Raw genomic sequence first — 24,922 nt, forward strand, 5'->3', positions numbered from 1 at the left:
CATTGTATTATTGATTAGCATTCAGGGCTGTTTGCATCTGAATAGATGCCCCTGCTCTTGAAGCTGCAGCCCCCACCCCTCACACCTCCAACCCTTGATGAGCTGTTAAGAGGTGCTTGAAAGTGTCTGAGAGGGAGGGGCTGCAGCTTCAAGAGCAGGGGCATCATTTCAGATGCAAACAGCCCTGAATGCGTCTTGTATCTGCAATTTGTGTGAGACATCCCCTTTCTGCCCAGGGCCCCAAACATCCTACAACCGATTACACCGAGGCAGCACGTGGTTCTCATCACAGCACAGAGCTTAATAACTGTCACTAAATTGTAAACAAACCTCGATTCTTCAAACATGCATAAAGAAATGGCACAATCGCACCCACACTGATTAACAAAGTAAGGAGGACTATCACTTAAATCAGTTCTCTCGAAGTATCTCCTTTAAGTACTGTACATCACAGTGGGGGCTGGTAAAAGTAACATTTTGGAAAGAGAGACTGACTTCTCATTGTCTTGTCCCGGAGGGGTGAGGAGCCCTACCCCACCCTGGAAGAGGCCAAGATGATACTAGGATACTGCATGCCCACCCCTGTGCCTACCCTGGTGGATCCTGGTCCCCCTCCTTCCCACCCCCTCCCCCCAGTGATGGCTCCTGTCCCCCCCCCCCTCCCCCACCTGTGGTGGATCCTGTCTCTGCCCTGGGTGGCTTCTGTCCCAGTCCAGGAATGGCTTCTGCAGCTCAAAAAGGCTCAGCTCAAAATGAATATGAAAAGGTGGGCGAGTGAGTAAGTGAAGGGATGGGTGGATGGCTGGATGAATTAGTGAAAGGGTGCATGGATGAATGAAAGATTGAATAGATGGATAATAAAAGAGGATGGAAGGATTGATGAGTGAGTGGTGGAAGGATGGAAGGGACAAAAGGTAAATAGCTGGATGTATGGGTGGAAGGGTAGCTGGATGGGTAAAAGGGTGGATGGATGAGTGAACGGATGGATGAGTGAAAAGGTGGATGAGTGGGTGGGTGGGTGGGTGGGTGGATGGTTGAATGAGTGAAATGATGGATGGATTGATGAATTGATAAGTGCAAGGGTGAATGGATGCATAGATGAGTGAAAGGGTGGATGTAAGGATGGATGAGTGAGTGAGTGAAAGGGAGGGTAGATGGACTAAAGGATGAATAGATGAGTGAAGGAGTAAAATGATAAATGGATGAGAGAAAGGATGGATGAGTGATAGGGTCAATGGATGGATTCATGAGTGGATGAGTAGATGGATGGGTGGGTGGATGGATGGATGGAAGGAAGGATTGCTAAGTGAAAGGGACTATGGAGAGAGAAAGGGAGGATGGTGGATGACTGAAAGGGTGGAAGGGTGGAAGGATGAGTGACTGGGTGGATGGATGAGTAAGAGAAAGGATGGCTGGATGGGTGAAAGGGTAAATGGCTGGATGGATGAGTGAATGGATGGATGGGTAGAAGAGTGGATGGATGAGTGTACAGATGGCTAGGGTGAAAGGGTGGATGGATGGATGGATAAAGGATGGATGAAGGGATGGATGAGTGAAAGGATAGATGGAAGGATACATGATGGATAGGTTTGCAAATGGTTGAATATGTTTGAATATGGCTGGGCTTACTTATATACCATTGCGTGACCTCTGATGTGTCTGTAAAACTTATCCAAATGTCCTGAAGTTTTGTCCTGAATTTTGACCTCCTGTCGTCAATTTGTGTCCTGAATTTTGACCCTTTGTCCTGAATTTTTACACTCACCGTCCTGAATTTGCACCAATGCCAGTTGTTCACCCTATACTGGTGGCGCAGGGGGCTTGTAAATCTGCCCCTCAGTACACTAAGCATAAGTGCGTCTGTGTGGGGTGCTTGTTCTCCTGTGCATGGAGATCTGCCCTGCTTCCAGTGCTCACTGCTATGGCCTGACGCAGCGGGCACCACTATAATGCAGCTGGGAGTGAACTGAGGGGTGTGAGTGGGTGAGGCCAGGCAGATTCCGTTTTAGTGACGAATGTGGGCAGGGAGGCGCAGGCCCCTGCATGTCGATCCTGTGTGGGAGCGGACTGAGTAGTTGCGGAGGTGGGCTTTGATGCGGGCAACTCCATCTTGGGAAAAGTCTCCTACGACTTGGGGTCACACTAGTTTATCCTCCTCTTCAAGGCGTCATTCCATTGGTAGGTCACTCTGTCTTGCAGTCACATGATTCGTTTGAGACTTCTGTTATCACTGCACAGCTGAGGTTACTTTTCAGTGCACTCGTCTGACTTCCTCGATGTCCCTTCGCTGCTTCCTTCACATCTTTGTTTTTGTCTCTTCTTCCAGTCTTCCCTGTGCAGAGAAATAGAGGAATGGAAGGTGCCAAGTGGGAAGAGGATAGGGGTGCTGCCCTTCGTCAGGCGTTTCCTAGACTTTGTGACAGAAGCAGAGGAGGTGTTTAAAGATGCAGAGGAGAGAACGGAGCTGGACAAGGCCTACCGGAGGGTGACGTGCACCGTCTTCGGAAGCAGTGAGTGTAGTGGATGTGGCGTGTGTTGGTGTCATTGCTGGAAACCAAAGGTGAACTCACATTTCAAGGGATTTCATTGAAGGGATGAGATCTCACCTGAGGGGACTCCGGCCCTGTCTCTGGCTCCGAGGGCAGTAACCCCACCGGTTCCAAGAGATGCAATGCTTCCACTGTTGCTGAAGTTGACTACTCCACCTCTGGCTCTGGGATCCCTGGTGCCGCAGCCAGAGTGGCTTCAGAGGATGTCGTGTCAGATACCATGTATAATACTTTCCCGACTTCGGGTACGGATCTGTCACATTTTTTTTTAATTCGATGTCTAGCTTGTTCACCAGAGAAGCAAACCTTACTGGTGCGCCTGTTGACCCCAGGGGTCCGTTGGCATATTCCTAGGGGGGTTTGCCACCTCCCTTTCCTCGGCCACCTCACATGCCTTTCACTCCTATAGCTCCAGAAAGTTGGAGTCTCCCGACTTTGAGATTTTCAACGCTGTTGCAATCTTTGGAGGGGCAAGTGCCACAGGATGGTTCATCCCTGGCGCCGTCTGGTTCCAAACTGGCACCAACTTGACCCTGACCGGCGTCGACTCCTGTTCCTGTGGACCTCCCAAAGTCACCAGTGCCACATCTGGCACCGCCGACGCCTGTTCTGAGAATGATTTCTCAGTGAGAGACACAAAGACTATTGGAGGACGAAGAGTACCAGGAGGAGCATGGAGAGGCTGAGGAAGGAGAGACTGTGTATCCTGACCCGGATTTTGAAGGTTTACAGGAGGCTAGTGCCTTCATCTCCAAAGGGTCTGCCAACGCAGGAGGTGACCACTTATCACGCTGTGATCAGGAAGGCTACAGATCTCTTGGAATTACCTCTTCCCACAGCGGAATTAAAGTCTAATACCCTGACGGAGGTGCTACAATTCTTCTTCCTCTATTTCAAAGCCTTTCCTTCCCTTTAATGAGGCTTTGACAGAGCCCATGCAGAAGTCAATGTCTGCTCCAGCAGTGTCCAGGAACCTGGCAAGGAGGTACAAAGATGCTTCGGGGGATCCTGCTTTTCTGTCCACCCATCCTTCACCAGAAAGCTTGGTCGTACAGGCTTTGTGCTCTTCGAGGCAGTGTGCAGGTTCCTTCCCATCTAAGCCTGCAGGTAGGGAGTCAAAACGAATGGCACAATCGGGAAAGAAGGTGTTCTGCAGGTAGTATGGCCCTCAAATTAATGGATATTGCAAAAACAACAGGTGATGGACCGAATGTGGATCAATGTCACACATTCAACCCAGTCAAAAGATCTGGGTCCTAATCCATTGTTTTTTTGCACTCCACACCACCCCGGGTTAGACAATGGCGATATGCAAATCAGCTCTGACCCTGTGCCCCATGGGAACAGTCCAGTCCGAACTACAAAAGCCATGTCCTTCCCAGAACGGAATCAAGCATCCGAGGACCGGACCGGTATCGAGGTAACACCTCTCATCAGCCCGGCTAGCTTGTTCTCAAATTAATGGATGGCACCTGCCTTTTGGGTCGCTACATCCACGCTCTCATGGACTCTGCCAGGGTGGTGGTCCCAAATTTGCCCGAGGAGGTGATAGCGCATTTCTCAGAGGTGCTGTTGGGTGCTCAGGCTGCTGCCTGCCAGGTGATACAGTCTGGTCTGGACACTGCCGATTCGGTAGCCATGGTGATGGGATCGTCTGTGGCTACTTAGAGGCACATTGGTTGTGTGGTTCAGGGCTCTCTCCTGATGTCCAAGCTACTTTACTGGATCTGCCAATTGATGGATCTTGCCTGATTGAGGCTAAAGCGGATTCGGCAATGCAGTGCTTTAAAGACAGTAAAGCCACAGCAAGGTAATTGGGACTTTAGTCTCAGCCCAGGAGCTTTGCAGTTCCACAAGTTTCGTGACTTTGGGAAGAATTTGTCCTTTTGTGCCAGCCAACAGCCGCAGCAGCAGCAACAGCAGGCAAATCCCTTGTACAGATCCTATAGGGCATGGGCACTAACAAACATTCACCCAGGGGCCACAAGGTACGGTCTTTGGTGTGACCAAGGACCCCTCGTATGCCAGCATGGTGGCGGCAGGGGGTCTGGGTGGGTCAGGGAGTGTGAGATGAGGTCTAAAAAAATATTAAATAAATGGGCAGGCATTTAATTGCAGGTTATTAAATGCTCGCCTGTTTATTTAACATTGTTTATAACAACTAAATGTTAAGGCTCAGCAACTAAGCAGTAGCTCTTGCTGCTGTTCATTAGGGGGGCCACTTGTAAAGTCAAGAGGGCCACAAGCGGCCCCCGGGCCGTACTTTGAGTATCACTGCTATAGGGGAAAGGGCAGAAGTCATCTGCGGGATGCTGCCCGACAACAGCTCTGCTCCTCACCCTCATCTGCCCCTCCATCAGGTGTGGCAGGGAAGCAGCTCTAGCTCCACCATCCTAGAGCATACTTGTCCCGTGGGTGGATGGGGGTCCCAATTTCTACAACATTGGAGGTCAATTACTACAGATCTCTGGGTTTTGAACATAGTAGAGAATGGGTTTGCCCTACCCTTCCAGGAGTTCCCCTCTCCTTTCCCTCCCAGTCAGGGCTTGTGCTCGGAAGAGCACCTTCTGCTTCTCCAGCAGGAGGTTCTATCAATCCTGCAAAAGGGTGCAATCAAGGTGATCCCGGAGCAGGAAAGGGGTCAATGATGCTACTCCGAGTACTTCCTGATTCCCAAAAAAGATGGCCGTTTGAGGCAGATCCTAGACCTCAGGGTTTTGAATTTTTACCTCAAGCAGGAGAAATTCAATTTGTTGGCCTTGGCTCAGGCTTTTCTTGCGCTGCAAAAGGAAGACTGGATGGTGTTGATCAATTTACATGATGCATATTTTTACATGCCCATCCTGGAGTCACATCGGACATATCGCTGTTTTACGGCGGGCTCTCAACACTACCACTTTGCGGTCCTTCCTTTCAGCCTTACTTCCGCGCCTCGGATCTTCACAAAGGTGATGGCGGTGGTGGCAGCACATCTCAGAAGGTCAGGAATTCCTGTTTTCCCCTATCTGTGCAACCTATTCATAGGGGCTGTACTGGACACTACTGTGAGTCATGCCTTCCCGCCTATAAAGAGGATTCAAGACATCCATGCTATGATAAAAAAAAATCTGAATTGAGTGGCTTTTCCAGTCCTAAAGGTCTTACGCATGTTCTCTTCCTGCATACTGTTGGTTAACCATGCACATTGGCATATGAGGGCCCTCCAGTGATGCCTCCGCAGACATTAGTTTCAAAGCAACAGAGATCTCGCAGAGGTGATCAGAATCTCCAGAGACACTGCAGCAGACCTGTTATGGTGGAGTGTTCTAGGCAACCTGTCTCAAGGGAAGCCGTTTCAACCTCCTTCTCCGGTGAGCAGTAATAACAGATGCCGCCACTCTAGGGTGGAAAGCCATCTGGAAGTCTGGGGGTCAAAGATTGTTGGTCTCCAGAAGAAAGATTGTTTCACATCAATCCTCTGGAATTGCAGTCGATACGTTTGGCTCTTAAGGCCTTCCTTCCCTCCCTTCACGGTCAGTTGGTTGAGGTCCTAACGGACAACCCTACCAGGATGTGGTGCTTCAACAAACAGAGAGGAATAGGATTGCATCTTTAGGCAGATAGGCTCTGCAACTCTGGACCTGGGCTCAGGACCATCATATTTGCGCGATTGCGAACCATCTGGTTGGAGAACCAAATGTGCATGCGGACAGTCTCAGTCGACAGTATTCGGCTAATCACAAGTTGCGTCTCCATCCGGAGGTGGTCCTTCACATTTTTGGGATGTGGGGGTTTCCTCAGTTGGACCTGTTTGCCACTCACGAGAACGCGCACTCTTCATCGTTCTGCAGTCTCCAGTATCTGATGTGGGGATCGTTGGGAGACGCTTTTCAGTTAGATTGTAGTTCACAACTTCTTATGCGTTTCCTCCTATCCCCTTGATTCTTCGGGTTCTGAGGAAGATTCGCCAAGACCGGGCCCAAGACAGATTGATCGCCCCACATTGGCCACAAAGGGTGTGGTACACAGACCTTCTTTACCTCTCATTGCACTCTCGCCTCCGTCTCCCTCTCAGGGTAGACCTCCTCTCGCAGTCACAGGGGCAGGTTCTACACCCCCACCTCCAGAGCCTACACCTCCATGTCTGGAGATTGAACGGGGCAACCTGAGTTCTTTCTCTCTCCCACCGGATGTGGTGGATGTTATTTTATAGGCCAAGAGACACTCCGCCAAATCTGTCTATTCTGGAAGGTAGGCCAAGTTTGTTAAATGGAGTGGAGAGAGATCAACTGATCCTTTGCAGGTCCATTTGTCTGATGTTGTGAGTTTCTCTCTTTCCCTAGCACAACAGGGTTGTGCAGGAGCTGCTGTTACGGGCTACTTGTCTGCCTTGTTGGCTTTTCTCTGTTTACCAGATCCACCCTCAGTGTTTAAATCTCTCATAGTTATGAGATTCATTAAAGGTCTCACAAATAGGTTTCCCCCCACTCTTTTTATCATGCCTCAGTGGGATTTGAATTTGGTTCTCACTTTCTTGATGGGTTCACCCTTTGAAACATTACATAGTTGTCCCTTAAGGTTACTAGGATTTAAAACAATATTTTTGGTTTCAGTCACTTCCGCTAGGAGGGTGAGTGAGTTGCAGGCTCTTAGCACCAATCCTCCTTTTACATCACATCATTCCATGCGGATAAGATGGTTCTTAGGACGAGAGCTGCTTTCCTACCTAATGTGGTCATTCCTTTTTACTTAGGGCAGTCCATCACCTTACGCACTTTATACCTTCCCCTCACCTTTCAGAGGAGGAGGAGAGACTTCATCGCCTGGACCCCAAGAGGGTGGTTAGCTTCTACCTAGACAGAACTAAGGACTTTAGGTTGGACGATCAACTTTTCATTGGATATGTGGGCAAGATGAAGGGCAAGGCTGTCCACAAAAGAACGCTGTCCAGGTGGATCATCCTCTGTATCAAGATCTGATTTGCCTTGGCCAAAATACATAAATAGCTGAGGGGTGGGGGTGATAACAAATCAGCTTGAGGCACATTGACAGAGCTGCTCCTCAGTCCGGGTAAAAGATTTTTTATTACCTTGCACCAAATCAACAAGGGCATAGGCACTTCCTATGTGGACACCAGCAAGCTATACTCAGTCAGTGTTGGTGGAAAGGGAAGAACCTTCTCCAATACAGTGTGAGTGAACTGGGGACGAGAGTGTCAAGAGCAAGTGTTCTGTGGGTCGGAGGGGTTGACTGCCAGCATTCTACATTTGGACGATAGAGGTGAGGAAAAAAGCTACATAGCACATTGGTTCCAAATGTCTTGAGGATGCCTTGAAGGTGGTGTAATCCATGCTGGAAAGTATGAAGTGGGAAGTCTTTTAAAAGTAAAAAAAACAGGGGATTAGCATATCTCTGGAAAGAAGTTGTATCTACCTTGTCATTGATTTTGTTTGTTAATGTGTTATCTGCAGATTTTATGTCTAAGGGACACAGGATGCATTTTTTAATGTTATGTTTCAGCAACATCAGTGGGTACCTTAGGGGTTTGCCCTTACTCCCTGTGTCATGACTGTGTAGGAACAGGTGTCTGTGGTATGTGGCAGCGTGCTCACTTCATAAGGTAATATAAACCTACTAAGAGAACTCAGATTATTTAAGCTTAGGTGGACGAGCTTCCTCCTTGGTGGAGATGTAGCCACCCTATTGAGAGATCCCCAACTGCCTTGAAGGGACTCAAGTGCCTGCCTTATTTAAAGAGCTCCCAGCAAACATTTTTGTCTCAATTAAAAAACACTCCCAAAGCAGGAGTTTATTTTGCTGTACAATTAAGAAATGATCTCGACACCCAAGGAAGTTTCCTACCTGCACACGAGGGGCATTTTACACTTTACCTGTTCAAACATGCAGGGACAATAAATGATGGTTGCCTCAACCTAGAAGGGTTGTGAGGACCATTGCTGGCAGATGGGCACTCAGGTCAGAGGTTTACATGGCAGAGCCAGCTTCCTCTGGCTCAAAACTGAGCATCAACCCACAAGTTTGACATGGCATGTTCTCCCAGTCCACCATACTCTGAATGAGGCCCCTAGTCTCCATGAGAACCAGAGTTACCAAAGATGTCTTCTAATTGGACTCTCTCTCTTCTCCCTCCTAGTTAACACGCTGCCCTTTGTGAGCCTCCAGATTAACGCCAACATGGTGATGATGGAGAATTATCATCACATTTACTGTTTCCTGTCAGAGAAGAAAATCCAGAGCCTGGAGTCAAAGAGGAAGGAAGCGAAGCAGAAGTACAGCGAGAACATGGAACAGTACGTCATCACGTACCTGGGCCAGCCACTGGAGAAGCTGAATGTGAGTGGATTGTGAATCCTTGTGTGCTTATGATTGTCACCTGGCTCTAGGAGTTCGAATCAGTGCAATGCTCTTGAGTCTCGTTCCATTTTATTTACACTCATAGGATGCACTTCTCCTTAGCGAACAACGCTGGAGGAATGTCTCACACCACTAAAAGCAAGGCCAGTCCACGTGCGCAACATCGGGTTTCACCCTGCCACTCACTTGACATGCCCACTTAGCCTTTCCTCCCTAGCCCTTTTAGCTCTACCTAAGTTGACGGGCACCGTGGAAGACGCAAGGACAACGCAATCCAAAGATACATCTGGGCTTAATCTCCCACTGTTAAGACTTTTGCGCAGGCTTTACTGACTGACCTTTAAAGTGTAAATCTTATAGTGAGTGCTTGGGGCCTTGGAGAAGATTGTTTATGTAGGTCAGGCAAAACTGCTTTGTTTCACTATTTCATTTAAAGAACCTAATACGGCACACCAAGCATCCAGGCTTCACAACCAACGCACAGGCCCTAGTCCTCTTCCACCATCATAGGCACAACTTTCAGGTCTCCCAAAATACTGACTCTTCTCAGAGCCTTTCTCAACATTGCAACTTACACCCTAAAAGGGGGTAAAAGATTAGACCACATAACCCGTAGCTCAAAAGAACTACACTGACTCCTTCTCAAAGCCAGAATTGGCTTTAGGATGGCTTGCATCACATATAAGGTGCATCATATTTGCCTCCAGTACTAACTGAAAAACAAGCTACACATATCAGGGGGGAAAGGATCCTCCTCTTGGAGAACCTGAAAAGAAAAAGACACTAAATATGCATTTCTGATGGATACATCTGCCTCTCACTTTTTGAATTACCCAATGTGCAGCATTCCACAGAAACTTTTCTCCTCAGCTCTCCCATGTCGATGAGGACGTCACAATGGAAGGGCTCCGCATGCGACTCTGCGTGATGTCATTGGAGCCATAAGAAGACGTTGTCAGCTTGCGGATTTCAGTTCTCTTTTCTCTGCGCTGTCGACTCGTAATGATTTTTCCCCCCTTCCCGGGAGTTTCTTTGTTACGGATTGTTGTGACTTTGTAGCCATCAAGGATGACTATTCCAAGAAAATCAGGGTTCAAGCCCTGCAGAGAATGTAGCGGACTGATGTCCTTCACTGACCCCATGAACACTGCTTATGGTGTCTTTCGTCGGACCAAGATGTCGGAACGTTGACTTCGTGCAATCACACGAATCCTAAAGCACTTAAGGAAAAGGAGGCCAAATTATTCAAGGCCAAGAAGCAGAAAAGGTGTAGCAGGAGGTCAAGGACCCGTTCGAAGTCAGCTACTCCACATGCTTCGAGGTCGTCAAAGAAACATAAGAAAAAATGTTGCCCTGGTTCTCGGCGTTGCTCATCGAAGGATGCAACTCCAAAGTCAGTGTCTCAGTGTCCCAGACATCATCGAAGAGATGAGATCTCTCCATCTCCTTCACCTGAGGGGACTCCTGCCCCAACTCTGGCTCAGAGAGCAGTTACTTCACCGGCTCCTAAAGTTGCAACATCTCCACCATTGCCGAAGCCAACCACTCCACCTCTGGCTCCGGGGTCTCTGCCACTACAGCTGTAGCCGAATTTGGTGCCTCCAAGAGCGGTTTCAGAGCCTTTAGTTCCGTATCCAATGCATCATGCTTTCCCGACACCAGGTACGGATATGTCGCATTTTCTGAATGCGATGTTTGGCTTGTTTGCCAGAGCAGCAAACCCTACTGGTGCGCCTGTTGACTCCAGGGGTCCACTGGCATATTCCCTGGGTGGTTTCCCACCTCACTTTCCTTTCTTTAGAAGGGCGAGTACCACTGAATGGTTCATCACCGCCGCCATCTGGTTTCGTACCGGTGCCGACACTACCTCGACCAGCGTCAACTCCTGTTCCTGTGGACCTCCCTTCGACACCAATCTCGAAATTACCACGCCACATCTGGTGCCACAGACGCCTGTTCCGAGGATGAGGTTTCGGAGAGAAGCAGAAAGACTATTGGAGGAAGAAGAGTATCAGGAGTACCATGGAAATGCCAAGGAAGGAGAGATTGTGGATCCTGACCCTGATTTTGAGGGGTTACAGGTGGCTAGTGGCCTGGACATCTTTCCTGAATGGAAGCTCTCTTCTCCCAAGGGTCTGCCGACGCAGGAGGTGACCACTTATCATGCTGTGATCAGGAAGGCAATTACAAAAAACAATTTGATGGACAGAATGTAGATCAATGTCTTACATTCACCCCAGTACAAGGATCTGGGCCTAAATCCATCGTTTTTGCACTCCACACCACCCTGGGTCAGATAATGGCTTTATGCAAATCAGCTCTGACCCTGTGCCCCATGGGAACAGTCCAGTCCGAACTACAACAGCCAAATCTTTCCCAGACCGGAATCAAGCATCCGAGGACCGGACCGGTTTCGAGGTAACACCTCTCATCAGCCCGGCTAGCTTGACTCCAGTGGTGTGGAGGCTCTGGGACCCACGTCTGAGCTACCCCAGTACACTCAGGGAGAAAATTACAAAAAACAATTTGATGGACAGAATGTAGATCAATGTCTTACATTCACCCCAGTACAAGGATCTGGGCCTACATCCATCGTTTTTTGCACTCCACACCACCCTGGGTCAGATAATGGCTTTATGCAAATGTTACCTCGAAACCGGTCCGGTCCTCGGATGCTTGATTCCGTTCTGGGAAGGACATGGCTTTTGTAGTTCGGACTGGACTGTTCCCATGGGGCACAGGGTCAGAGCTGATTTGCATATCGCCATTGTCTAACCCAGGGTGGTGTGGAGTGCAAAAAAACGATGGATTTGGGCCCAGATCTTTGGACTGGGGTGAGTGTGTGACATTGATCCACATTCGGTCCATCACCTGTTGTGTTTGCATATTCCGCCCTAAGTGCGCTGGGGATGCCCAGACGTGGGTCCCAGGCACTCCACACCACTGGAGTCAAGCTAGCCGGGCTGATGAGAGGTGTTACCTCGAAACCGGTCCGGTCCTCGGATGCTTGATTCCGTTCTGGGAAGGACATGGCTTTTGTAGTTCGGACTGGACTGTTCCCATGGGGCACAGGGTCAGACCTGATTTGCATATCGCCATTGTCTAACCCAGGGTGGTGTGGAGTGCAAAAAAACGATGGATTTGGGCCCAGATCTTTGGACTGGGGTGAGTGTGTGACATTGATCCACATTCGGTCCATCACCTGTTGTGTTTGCATATTCCGCCCTAAGTGCGCTGGGGATGCCCAGACGTGGGTCCCAGGCACTCCACACCACTGGAGTCAAGCTAGCCGGGCTGATGAGAGGTGTTACCTCGAAACCGGTCCGGTCCTCGGATGCTTGATACCGTTCTGGGAAGAATCACCCCTCTTCAAAGGAGTTACAGTAGATTTACAGTAGATCAAGGCCCCCACCCGATGAGATCCGTCACACCACACGCGTTCCTACTATCTGATAACCATCCTGTATTGTGCTTGAGGAGGGGATTCTCACTGTGAGGGTGTGTGGGTCCGAGCCTGAAGTGGAAGATTCCAGGGATGCCTCTTTGTACATCAAAGTTTTTACAATTATGTGTCACATTAAAAATATATAGCACTCCAACAAAGTAGTAGGATTATAACACTTTAATAACTTATAAATATATAAAACGCAACAAAAACAGTAAATACATTTAAACATTTTTTTGAAAAAAGAAGCAACAATGGTCAGTAGCTGTGTTTTGTGCGAATAGTCCCAAGGCAGCACAACGTGCTGAGTTCTGGACGGCACCCAGGTGATGTTACCTGGGTGCCGCACTGGTTTTTGGTATCCTACAATGCAGCTCCGAAAAAACGGCGTGGGGCGTCCCGGGGGGTGCGGGGGGAGGCCTCGTCAGTAGCAGTCTGTTGTGCGAATAGTCCCAAGGCAGCAGAACGCGCTGAGATGTGGATAGCACCCAGGTGATGTCCAGTAAGTTGCCGCACTGGTTTTGGCATCCTACAATGCTGCTCCGAAAAACAGCGTGGGGCGGGGGGGGGGGGGGGGGGGGGAGGCGGCGTGAACGGGCCTCCCCAGGTGGAGGCTCGTCTGCTGTACTGGGGCGCCCCTTTACCGTTTCAGTTGCCATTCCGCCCGCTTTTGCTACACTGTGCCTCATCCTCCATTCAGCTGTTTATCGCCCACTCTTGCGGCTACAGCGTCTCGCTCGCCATGTAGTTGAGTTGCGCCCACTCTTGCGGTGCAGCGATAGGCGGCTGCCACAGGACTCTTAAAATGGCGGACGGCTCTTCGGATTTGGGCCTGGTCCACTAAAATGGCCCTGGGACACCTTGGAACTCGGACGTCCCCTGAGCCTTGAAGATTTTACAAAAGTCTTGGGGGCCCCCGACTCCTGCAGGCTTCCGGTGGGGAGCGGCTGCCATGATTGCTCGCGGAATGACTACGACGGAGCCACGAGATGGTGGTGCTCTCATGCTGACGCCAGCTTCAGTCTGAAACATCCAGAAACAAGGTGGGGCTTTCATCGTTTGAGAAAAAAAATGTTTTAATGCAATGAAAAGTGTTATTTTTAGGTCATATGATCAAGCCTTCCATCATTAGGAAACCAAAAGTAAAATGAACCAATGAAAAGTTTTATAAAGAAGTCACATGACCTGTTATGCTTACGTTACGCGCTGCTATAAAAAGCGTAGAAAATCCGTTGGCACGTGAGGCGGCGTCAGTAGCGGACCGATGTGCGAATAGGCCGAAGGCAGCACAACGCGCCAAGATCCGGATGGCACCGAGGTGGTGTCCAGCAAGTTGCCGCACTGGTGTGGCCATCCTACAATTCTGCGCTGAAAGTCGACGTGGGGCGCCCCGTTGGCCTGTGAGGTCGCGTCAGTCAGTGGGGGCTGTTTGAGGATCTGACTGCATTGGAAAGCAATGTGATGCTGTGCGTCGCCCCCAAGATGGAGGCTCCTCGGCTGCAGTGGGGCGCCCTTTGGTGTTTCACTCGCTATCCAGCTGAGTTGCGTCCGCACTTGCGGCTACAGTAGGCCGAAGGCAGCACAACGCGCCGAGATCTGGATGGCACCGAGGTGGTGTCTAGCAAGTTGCTGCACTGGTGTGGCCATCCTACAATGCTGCGCGAAAGTCAGCGTGGGGTGCCCCGTTGGCCTATGAGGTGGTGTCAGTAGCGGACCGATGTGTGAATAGGTCGGAACCAGCACAAGGCGCCAAGATCCGGATGGCACGGAGGTGGTGTCATAGTTGAGAGTTCTGAGCAGCGCTTGTAACACTGTCTGAAGCTTATTTGCACCTGCTGCAGCTTCACTATTGCCCTGGTGTGGCCAAAGATCGCCCATGACATAGGCGGCCGGCTCCCGGGGTCCGGCTGAACTTTTTTCCTTTTCCTTTCTGCATCTTGTCCCACAATCCGTTTGACCTGAAGACACGACCAGGTCCCTGAATGTGTGCAGGGGGACGCTATTGATTGAATCAAAATGGCGGCTTCACACAAAGCTGACTCAAGCGTTGCTGCTGATGCTATACAGACAAAAACTGGTTTTCAGTTTGTACATTCTTCAGGATTTTTCCATCCAAGGCTGGTTGAGAGTTTGTAGAACAATGGCTTCAGATCTTGCCCTCCCCTCTTTTGACTGTTGGTTCTTGTTGCCTATCTCTTCTGTTGTCATTTAACTGAACCTTTTTTGACTGCCGAAAGGGGTTCTGGTCCGACCGCTGGTTGGTGGAGACATTTTGACTATATCCTGGACCTGCCCGGCCTCGCCCAAAATGGCGCCGGTATAAATGGGACTCGTAACTCCTTGTTGTGTACTGGTTGCACAACCTTGATATCACGAGATACGTATGCAGTTTTGAAGCACATGGCGGGCGGGGACGAGAATTGATTGAATATTTCGACATCCCTAATGATATTAAGTTCTGATGTGTTATTGATTACTGTACTATTGAAAGTTCGAATTAACGTCACCCATGGTACTTGCCCGCAAATGTATATCTAGATAATTTTATTGTAAGTGGCCCTGTCGTATTTTAATTACAAAATGTACGTCCACTGATTCCGCAACTGTTAGACACCTTAGTTCTTGCAACCTAATGGCCCGCTCGTTACGTTCCTCTACAGTGTAAATGTCTCCTCATCATATACGATTCCAGTTTGCTCCGTGGCCGGCCCACGTGGTTATAGGCCCGTATTTATATACTGACATTTTCACAATAAAGGTTTTTAAAACAAAACATGGTAGTAGTATTTACATTGGTAAAGTTTTTAATTTTAGTCACTGTTTTCGAATCAGTAAAAGGCAAGTGAAATAAAGCAGTCCAATTACATGACGGATAAAAGGTATAATACGCAGGAACGCAGTAAAGATAAATGGTCAAGGGCTGTTGTGTTTTCTACTCCTGCAACATAAAGTGATTGATAAGAATCTGATATTCAGGCGTATCGGCGACTAAGACAGCAGGCCGAGCATCTTTTGCTCAACGGCTCCGTCATGGGACGAAGAAACGCCCTTTTTCTAAAAAAAGGAATATATTTTACTTGCAGGACAGTTGTAAATTTTCCGGGAAAGTACATTAGCCTGGAACATTATAACATATATGTTTAAGAAAAAATTATGTTCGAAAGCAATAAAAAGCGTAATTTTTAGGTCATATGACCAAGCCTTTCATCATTAGAATAGCAAAAGTAAAATGAACCAATGAAAAGTTTTATTAACAAGTCACCTGTTATGCTTACGTTACGCGCTGCGCGCCGCGCCCCGGATCGCTTCCGGGAAGCTGCGCTTCGCGCACCGGAGCACTTCCGGGTGCGCTAACGCGGCGTGTCTTATAACGCATTACGCGACAACGTAGGTCCAGAATATAGTCAAAATGTCTCCACCAACCAGCGGTCGGAACACAACCCCTTTCAGCAGTCTAAAAAGTTCTGTTAAATGACAACAGAAGGGACAGGCAACAAGAACCATCAGTCAAAGAGGGGAGGGCAAGTTCTTCCCTACCCGGTCACGTTGGGGCGCTACCGGAACTGATCGAATTGGTAGTCTACAGTGTTTCTGGATGTTTCAGACTGAAGCTGGCGTCAGCAGGAGAGCACCACCATCTCGTAGCTCAGTCGTGGCCATTCCACGAGCAATCATGGCAGCCGCTCCCCACCAGAAGCCTGCGGGAGTCGGGGGCCCCCAAGACTTTTGTAGAATCTTCAAGGCTCAGTGGACACTTTCGAGAATGGGGCCCAAGCCCTAGCAGAGAAGCGTCCGAGTTCCAAGGTGTCCCAGGGCCATTTTAGTGGACCACGCCCAAATCTGAAGAGCCGGCCGCCATTTGAGAGTCCTGTGGCAGCCGCCTATCGCTGCATCGCAAGAGCGGGAGCAACTCAACTACATGGTGAGCGAGACGCTGTAGTCGCAAGAGCGGGCGGTAAACAGCTGAATGGCGGAAGAGGCACAGTGTAGCAAAAGCGGGCGGAATGGCAACTGAAACGGTAAAGGGGCGCCCCACTACAGCGTGTCTTCAGGTCAAACGGATTGTGGGACAAGGTCCAGAATGGAAGAGTCATCAAAAGGCAAAAAGTTCCGCCGGACCCCGGGAGCCGGCCGCCTATGTCGGGGGCGATCTTAGGCCACGCCAGGGCAACACGACTTGGGGAGGGGGCAGGAGCCAAGCGCCCCCTCCCAGTCCGCGCCACCACACCGTATGTTGAAAATCTGAAGCCATCGTTCTACAAACTCTCAACCAGCCTTGGATGGAAAAATCTTGAAGAATGTACAAACTGAAAACCAGTTTTTGTCTGCATAGCATCAGCAGCAACGCTTGCTATCAGAGTGCATGAGTTTCATGCTCGATCGATTGAGCTAGCCGGATCAGGCAACAAAAAGTATAAAATAGTTATGTAAATAGTTATTTAATAAAATGTTTTACCCTGTTACTTTGCTGGTGTGTTGTATATATTTATAATATTTGCATAGAGTTTATAGTTATTTTGGGCGGGGTGGGTGGCGGAGCCGAGCTGTCTTGCAGCCATCCTGGTGTGGAGCTCAGTTCATCTCACTAGTTTCGTATTTCTCATGAAGGGTTGTTCCTAATGTTTCTATTTTAGCGAGGTCAAAAAGAGATCCCATTAGTGGCCTACTGATTTTGCTCGATTATTTTTTTTTTTACACGATTTTTCACTATCTGCAAAGACTAAACAGAGTATTGCGACTTTGTGCTTGTTTGTAAATAGAGAATGAACCAAAGAGAATCAACTCTAAAATAGTAAATGCTTGGATAACAATCAATCAAATGGAGAGACAAGCAGGCACGACGGATTACAACGGGGGCAAAGGCCTGCGTTAACTACCCTTCACTATCTGCAAAGAGAGAGTACTACTAAGAGAAAAGAGGGGGGGGGCAGCGTTCAAAGCACATCAGCGTGCATAAACACGAAAATGTTTTTACCTATCACGTACTTGACATTTGACAGCTTTTGATATTTGCTATTAAAAAACCATTGAAATTCACTGAAAAAACCATAGGTTTTAGCCCATATATAGTTAGGGATTAGCATTTACAAAACCTTAATTTACTCGCACAAAACCATAGAAATTTGCATATATAGTTAGATGCAATAACTATATATCGCGCACCCGCAACCCACTGCTGATGATATCACATATTACATCATTCATGACATGGTCAGTGACATCACTGATGACATCACTGATGACATCTCAAATGACATCACTGATGACATCTCAAATGACATCACCAGCTGAGTTGCGGTCATTGTTGCGGTACAGTGACTCGAACGCGCCGAGATCCGGATGGCACCGAGGTGGTGTCCAGCAAATTGCCGCACTGGTGTGGCCATCCTACAATGCTGCGCCGAAAGACGGCGTGTCCAGCTGAATTGCGGTCACTGTTGCGGTACAGTGACTCGAACGCGCCGAGATCCGGATGGCACCGAGGTGGTGTCCAGCAAATTGCCGCACTGGTGTGGCCATCCTACAATGCTGCGCCGAAAGACGGCGTGTCCAGCTGAATTGCGGTCACTGTTGCGGTACAGTGACTCGAACGCGCCGAGATCCGGATGGCACCGAGGTGGTGTCCAGCAAATTGCCGCACTGGTGTGGCCATCCTACAATGCTGCGCCGAAAGACGGCGTGTCCAGCTGAGTTGCGGTCACTGTTGCGGTACAGTGAGTCGAACGCGCCGAGATCTGGATGGCCCCGATGTTGTGTCCAGCAAGTTGCCGCACTGGTGTGGCCATCCTACAATGCTGCGCCGAAAGTCGGCGTGGGGTGCCCCGTTGGCTTATGAGGTGATGTCAGTAGTGGACCGATGTGTGAATAGGTCGGAACCAGCACAAGGCACCAAGATCCGAATGGCAAGTCCTGGATGTTGAGTGCCTCAGTTGAGAGTTCTGAGCAGTGCTAGTAAGACTGTCTGAAGCTTATTTGCACCTGCTGCAGCTTCACTAGGTCCGGCGGAACTTTTTTCCTTTTCCTTTCTGCTTCTTTTCCTACAATGCGTTTCATCTGAAGACACGACCAGGTCCCTGAATGTGTGCAGGGGGACGCTATTGATTGAATGAAAATGGCGGCTTGACACAAAGCTGACTCAAGCGTTACTGTTGGTGCTATACAGACAAAAATTGGTTTTCAGTTTGTACATTCTTCAGGTTTTTTTTTTCCATCCAAGTCTGATTGAGAGTTTGTAGAAAAATGGCTTCAGATTTTCCACATACTACTCTTCAACATTCTTCCTAAATGTAACAATGTGAAACTCACTAGGAGAACGGCTGTTTCTGTTTCCTTTCAAAATGCTGCCACCAATATTTTCTGAATGGAAGACACCATCTTGTAGCATAAAGGGCCGAAAGGGGTTCTGGTCTGGCCGATGGTTGGTGGAGACATTTTGACTATATCTTGGACCTGCCCGGCCTCGCCCAAAATGGCGCCGGTATAAATGGGACTCGTAACTCCTTGCCCGCAAATGTATATCTAGAAAATGTTATTGTAAGTGGCCCTGTCGTATTTTAATTACAAAATGTACGTCCACCGATTCCGCAACTGTTAGACACCTTTGTTCTTGTCACCTAATGGCCCGCTCGTTACGTTCTTCTACAATGTAAATGTCTCCTCATCATATACGATTTCAGTTTGCTCCGTGGCCGGCCCACGTGGTTATAGGCCCGTATTTGTATACTGACATTTTCACAATAAAGGTTTTTAAAACAAAACACGGTAGTAGTATTTACATTTGTAAAGTTTTTACTTTTAGTGACTGTTTTCGAATCAGTAAAAGGCAAGTGAAATAAAGCAGTCCAATTACATGACGGATAAAAGGTATAATATGTAGGAACGCAGTAAAGATAAATGGTCAAGGGCAGTTGTGTTTTTCATGTCTGCAACATAAAGTGATCGATAAGAATCTGATAATCAGGCGTATCGGCGACTAAGACAGCAGGCCGAATCTCTTTTACTCAACGGCTCCGTCATGGAAGGAAGAAACGCCCTTTTTCTCGAAAAAGGAATATATTTTACTTGCAAGACAGTTGTAAATTTTCCGGGAAAGTACATTAGCCTGGAATATTATAACATATGTTTGAAAAAAAAATATTGTTCGAAAATAATAAAAAGCGTAATTTTTAGGTCATATGACCAAGCTTTTCATCATTAAATTAACAAAAGTAAAATGAACCAATGAAAAGTTTTATTAACAAGTCACATGACCTGTTATGCTTACGTTACGCACTGCGCGCCGCGCCTCGGATCACTTCCGGGTGCGCTAACGCGGCGTGTCATAAAACGCATTACGCGACAACGTAGGTCAACAATATAGTCTAAATGTCTCCACCAACCAGCGTTCAGAACACAACCCCTTTCAGCAGTCCAAAAAGTTCTGTTAAATGACAACAGAGGGGACAGGCAACAAGAACCATCAGTCAAAGAGGGGAGGGCAAGTTCTTCTCTTCCGGGTCATGTTGGGGCGCTACCGGAACTGATCGAATTGGTAGTCTATAGTGTTTCTGGATGTTTCAGACTAAAGCTGGCGTCAGCATGAGACCACTACCATCTCGTAGCTCCGTCGTGGCCATTCCACGAGCAATCATGGCAGCCGCTCCCCACCAGAAGCCTGCGGGAGTCGGAGGCCCCCAAGACTTTTGTAGAATCTTCACGGCTGAGGGGACGCTTTTCGAGAATGGGACCCAAGCCCTAGCAGACAAGCGTCCGAGTTCCAAGGTGTCCCAGGGCCATTTTAGTGGACCAGGCCCAAAACCGAAGAGCCGGCCGCCATTTTGAGAGTCCTGTGGCAGCCGCCTATCGCTGCAGCGCAAGAGCGGGCGCATCTCAACTACATGGTGAGCGAGACGCTGTAGTCGCAAGAGCGGGCGGTAAACAGCTGAATGGCGGAAGAGGCACAGTGTAGCAAAAGCGGGCGGAATGGCAACTAAAACGATAAAGGGGCGCCCCACTACAGCTTGTCTTCAGGTCAAACGGATTGTGGGACAAGGTCCAGAATTGAAGAGTCATCAAAAGGCAAAAAGTTCCGCCGGACCCCGGGAGCCGGCCGCCTATGTCGGGGGCGATCTCAGGCTACACCAGTGCTATAAGACTTGGGGAGGGTGTCGGAGCCAAGCGTCTTCTCCGAGTCCATGGCCATCACACCGCCCCTCAGGGGCCTCCGTCAAGCTGTTTAGGAAGGTAACATATCACATTGTTTTCTAATGCAGTCAGGTCCACAAACGACACTCACTTACTTTGAGAATAGTGAAGCTGCAGTAGGTGGAAATAAGCTTCAGACAGTGTTACAAGCACTGCTCAGAACTCTTAACTATGGCACCCAACATCCAGAACTTATGCTATTTGAGAATGGTAGTGACATCGAAGCATCTCAGGGACCAAAACCATTAACGTACTTTCACGTATGAAAATCTTACTTGGGGAGGGGGCAGGAGCGAAGCGCCCCCTCCCAGTCAGCGCCACCACACCGTATGTTGAAAATCTGAAGCCATCGTTCTACAAAGTCAACCAAACTTGGATTGAAAAATCTAGAAAAATGTACAAACTGAAAACCAGTTTTGGTCTGCATAGCATCAGTAGCAACGCTTGAGTCAGCTTTGTGTCAAGCCGCCATTTTGATTCAACAAAGCACAGGCATTGAAAAAGGCTGAAATTCAGAACTCTAAACTATGGCACCCAACATCCAGGAGCTTGCCATCCGGATCTTGGAGCCTTGTGCTGTTTTCGATCTATTCACACATCGGTCCACTACTGACATCATCTTATAAACCAACGTTATGTAAATAGTTTTTTAATAAAATGTTTTACCCTGTTTCTTTGCTGGTGTGTTGTCTATATTTTTAATATTTGCATAGGGTTTGTCGTTATTTTGTGCGGGATGGGTGATGGAGCCGAGCTGTCTTGCAGCCCTCATGGTGTGGAGCTCAGTTCATCTCACTATTTTCGTATTTCTCATGAAGGGTTGTTCCTAATATTTCTATTTTAGCGAGGTCAAAAAGAGATCCAATTAGTGGCCTACTGATTTTGCTCGATTACTTTTATTTTTTTACACGATTTTTCACTATCTGCAAAGACTAAACAGAGTATTGCGACTTTGTGCTTGTTTGTAAATAGAGAATGATCCAAAGAGAACCAATTCTAAAACAGTAAATGCTTGGACAACAATCAATCAAATGGAGAGACAAGGAGGCACGACGGATTACAACGGTGGTAAAGGCCTGCGTTAACTACCCTTCAGTATCTGCAAAGAGAGAGTACTACTAAGACAAAAGAGGGGAGGGGGGGGGGGGGGGTGCAGCGTTCAAAGCACATCAGCGTGCATAAATACGAAAATGTTTTTATCTATCACGTACTTGACATTTTAAAGCTTTTCATATTTGCTATTAAAAAACCAATGAAATTCACAGAAAAAACCATAGGTTATAGTGGATATATAGTTAGGAATTTGCATTTAGAAAACCTTGAAAATTCAATGAAAAAACCATTGGTTTTAGGCCATATATAGTTAGGAATTAGCATTTACAAAACCTTATTTTACTCGCATAAAACCATTGAAATTCCATATATAGTTAGAAGCGCTAACTATATATCGCGCACCCGCAATCCACTGCTGATGATGTCACATATTACATCATTCATGACATGGTCAGTGACATCACTGATGACATCACTGATGACATCTCAAATGACATCACTGATGACAACTCAAATGACATCACTGATGACATCTCAAATGACATCACTGATGACATCACTGATGACAACTCAAATGACATCACTGATGACATCTCATTTGTCATCACTGATCACATCACTTATGTGATAATACAATGAACCTCTTCAGACTCTAATATAACCTTACATACACTCAGTATAAACAGACACTCACAGACTGTCACTCATCCATGGAGTTACTCACACACCTAGTCAGTCATGCAAAGAATCAATCACACCTCCATTTCCTCAACTATAAAGTTATACACATCTTACTTATTCAAACATATAATAACACATATTTATTCTCTTATATAATCCCTGATACAAGCTCACAGTGATCGATACAGCCACTCACACATTCACTGGCTCTTATGTTCAGTTATTTATATATCTCAACTCTCACATGTATTGTGTTTTACATACGTACTTACTTGCACATGTAGCAATGAGAAATCCATTCACTCACCAACACACCCATGCATAGTCAACCGCCCATATAGCTGTTTCCACATGCACTCTTGAACTCATACTCCTAGTGAATCAACTGCTTACACATCTATGCACAGAGTCACGCACCTCCCAGCCACCCACACACACACTCAGCCTCCCATTCAAATACTTGGGCAACCAATCAATAACCCATATGGCCACTCTTATAGCTACTGATCAACACATGCAGCAGCTTACACAACAACAAACATACTGATGCACAAATTAAGACAGTTTAGTCACTAACCCATGCACTCAGTGAGACACATTTAATCACTCACTCATACAGTCAGTCATGCACCTACTAAATTCTTCATCCAGACACTTATACATCCACTCATTCTTCAATATGTGAAACATATTTAAACTTTACAGACACATACAATCACTGGATGTTGTAATCAATGATGTCATCAGTGATGTCATTTGAGATGTCATCAGTGATGTCATCAGTGATGTCACTGACCATGTCATGAATGATGTAATATGTGACATCATCAGCAGTGGATTGCGGGTGCGCGATATATAGTTAGCGCTTCTAACTATATATGGAATTTCAATGGTTTTATGCGAGTAAAATAAGGTTTTGTAAATGCTAATTCCTAACTATATATGGCCTAAAACCAATGGTTTTTTCATTGAATATATATATATATATATATATATGTATATATATATATAATAGATATATATATAGATATATATACATACACACACACACACATATATGTAACAGAAGGCTAACCATGTCCAAATTAAATAGGCTTTTCAATTTAAATGACCAAACAATTACCCGTATATTTCTGTCATAAGCAGAAACTATACCATAAAATGATTTCCCGACCTCTATTTAAAAAGGTAAATAAAAGGGAATACGAGACATTCTTAACCAATAGGCTGCGTTCGAAACAACAGGACCCCCTGTATCCCATCATGTCTCACAGGTGACCGTGAGGTCAGTTCTTTTTTCCAGCTCCTACTGTTAGGATCCTGGTGCATGAGCTCTGCTACTTTTTGACATTTTGTCAGAAAACTTTTTCAAAATCTCCAGTTTTCATCTTTATCTGAAAGATACCTAGAGTACAGAGTATGTATATTTTTTCTGTCTGTCATGTCTTCACTCTGTGAAGTGTTCCTCTTGTGGAAAAAAGAAGGCGCAGACTGATCCTCAGTCAGTCTGTATCATGTGTCTTCCAGAGTCCCATTGTCCAGATTCTTGTCCTCATTGCAAGAAGCTGTCCAGGCGAACCTCGAAGGACAGAGAGAAAATAAGGCTGCATGTACTCCAGGAGAGAGGAAGTACAGAACCTTCAAGAGGCCTTAGGGAGTCTCAATCTACCTCCAAAGTGCCCTCCTCTAATCCTAAAACAGCCCACAGAGGAAGATCTCATGAGAGACATCAGCAACGGCAAACCCGATCGACGTTGAGAGGTAGGATGTCGAAATCGGAGAAAATATCTGTTTGTTCGGTGTCAACGTCAACATTCTCGCCACTCGACATCGATACACACATCGCCCTCAAGGATTCCGTCACACACCTGTGAACGTCGAAACGGCTAGAAAAGTCAGTTGACGTTGAAAGCACAGTCTACATCTCGAGTGCAATCAATGTCAAGAGGTCGTTCTACATCATCAGAAGTACAATGTTTACCCTCTAAATTAACGGACCCAAGGTCTTGTTTACCAGCTAGACCTCCTCCTGAGACACTACAGAATCTTTCTCCACATTGTCTGGAATGCCTACGCAAGTGTCCAGAGCCTGTACCTCATAGCCCAGACTACTTGCGGACGTATTCCCTTTACAGAGTAACCCACGTATACCGTCACCTAAACGTACTCCTCTACCTGCATTCTCCACGGGTTCTCCGTCAACACTTCCAGAGAGACTTGTGGCTGCAACGAGGTCACCACGAGGTTCTAGGATTCCTCCAAAGCATAGATCAAGGTCAAAGTCTGCTAGAACCAATTCTACCACCAGATCATTGTTCCAGGTCAAGGCATAGGAGGCATGGTCCACCACCTCTCGATCCTCTCCTACATTAATGGACACACTACCAGCAAGTCCCTGATACATGACATTACAACAACATTCAATGAAGTTCAAATAAGAGGCGCATCCATCAAAACTGAATATTAATATCCCTGCGCCTACGTCCTCATCATCAGTCATCTTCGAAACTCTTCATCAAGACCACTGTCACCTTTGGTTCCAGGACTTTTTGAGCCAGCAATGCAACTTTTCATGACTCTGGCATCTCTGAGAGCAGCTCCATTGTGAATTCTCCAAAAATATAAGGCGCCAGACCAGTATCTTTGTTTCAGAGGA

The 24,922-nt window shown here is 47.4% G+C and overlaps 1 protein-coding gene across 1 annotated transcript in view; it reads left to right on the forward strand.

Moving 5' to 3' along the window:
• The window catches only part of LOC147689434 (exocyst complex component 1-like), a 1,248,358-nt gene that overhangs the window by 1,148,911 nt on the left and 74,525 nt on the right, over positions 1-24,922 (forward strand). The window contains exons 16-17 of the mRNA XM_086939926.1: positions 2,327-2,510; positions 8,683-8,882. Of these exons, the coding sequence (XP_086796052.1) occupies positions 2,327-2,510; positions 8,683-8,882 (384 nt within the window). The remainder of the gene's footprint in view (positions 1-2,326; positions 2,511-8,682; positions 8,883-24,922) is intronic.

Source organism: Lissotriton vulgaris, chromosome 10 (genome assembly GCF_964263255.1).
Source record: "Lissotriton vulgaris chromosome 10, aLisVul1.2, whole genome shotgun sequence".
Taxonomy (NCBI): Eukaryota; Metazoa; Chordata; class Amphibia; order Caudata; family Salamandridae; genus Lissotriton; species Lissotriton vulgaris.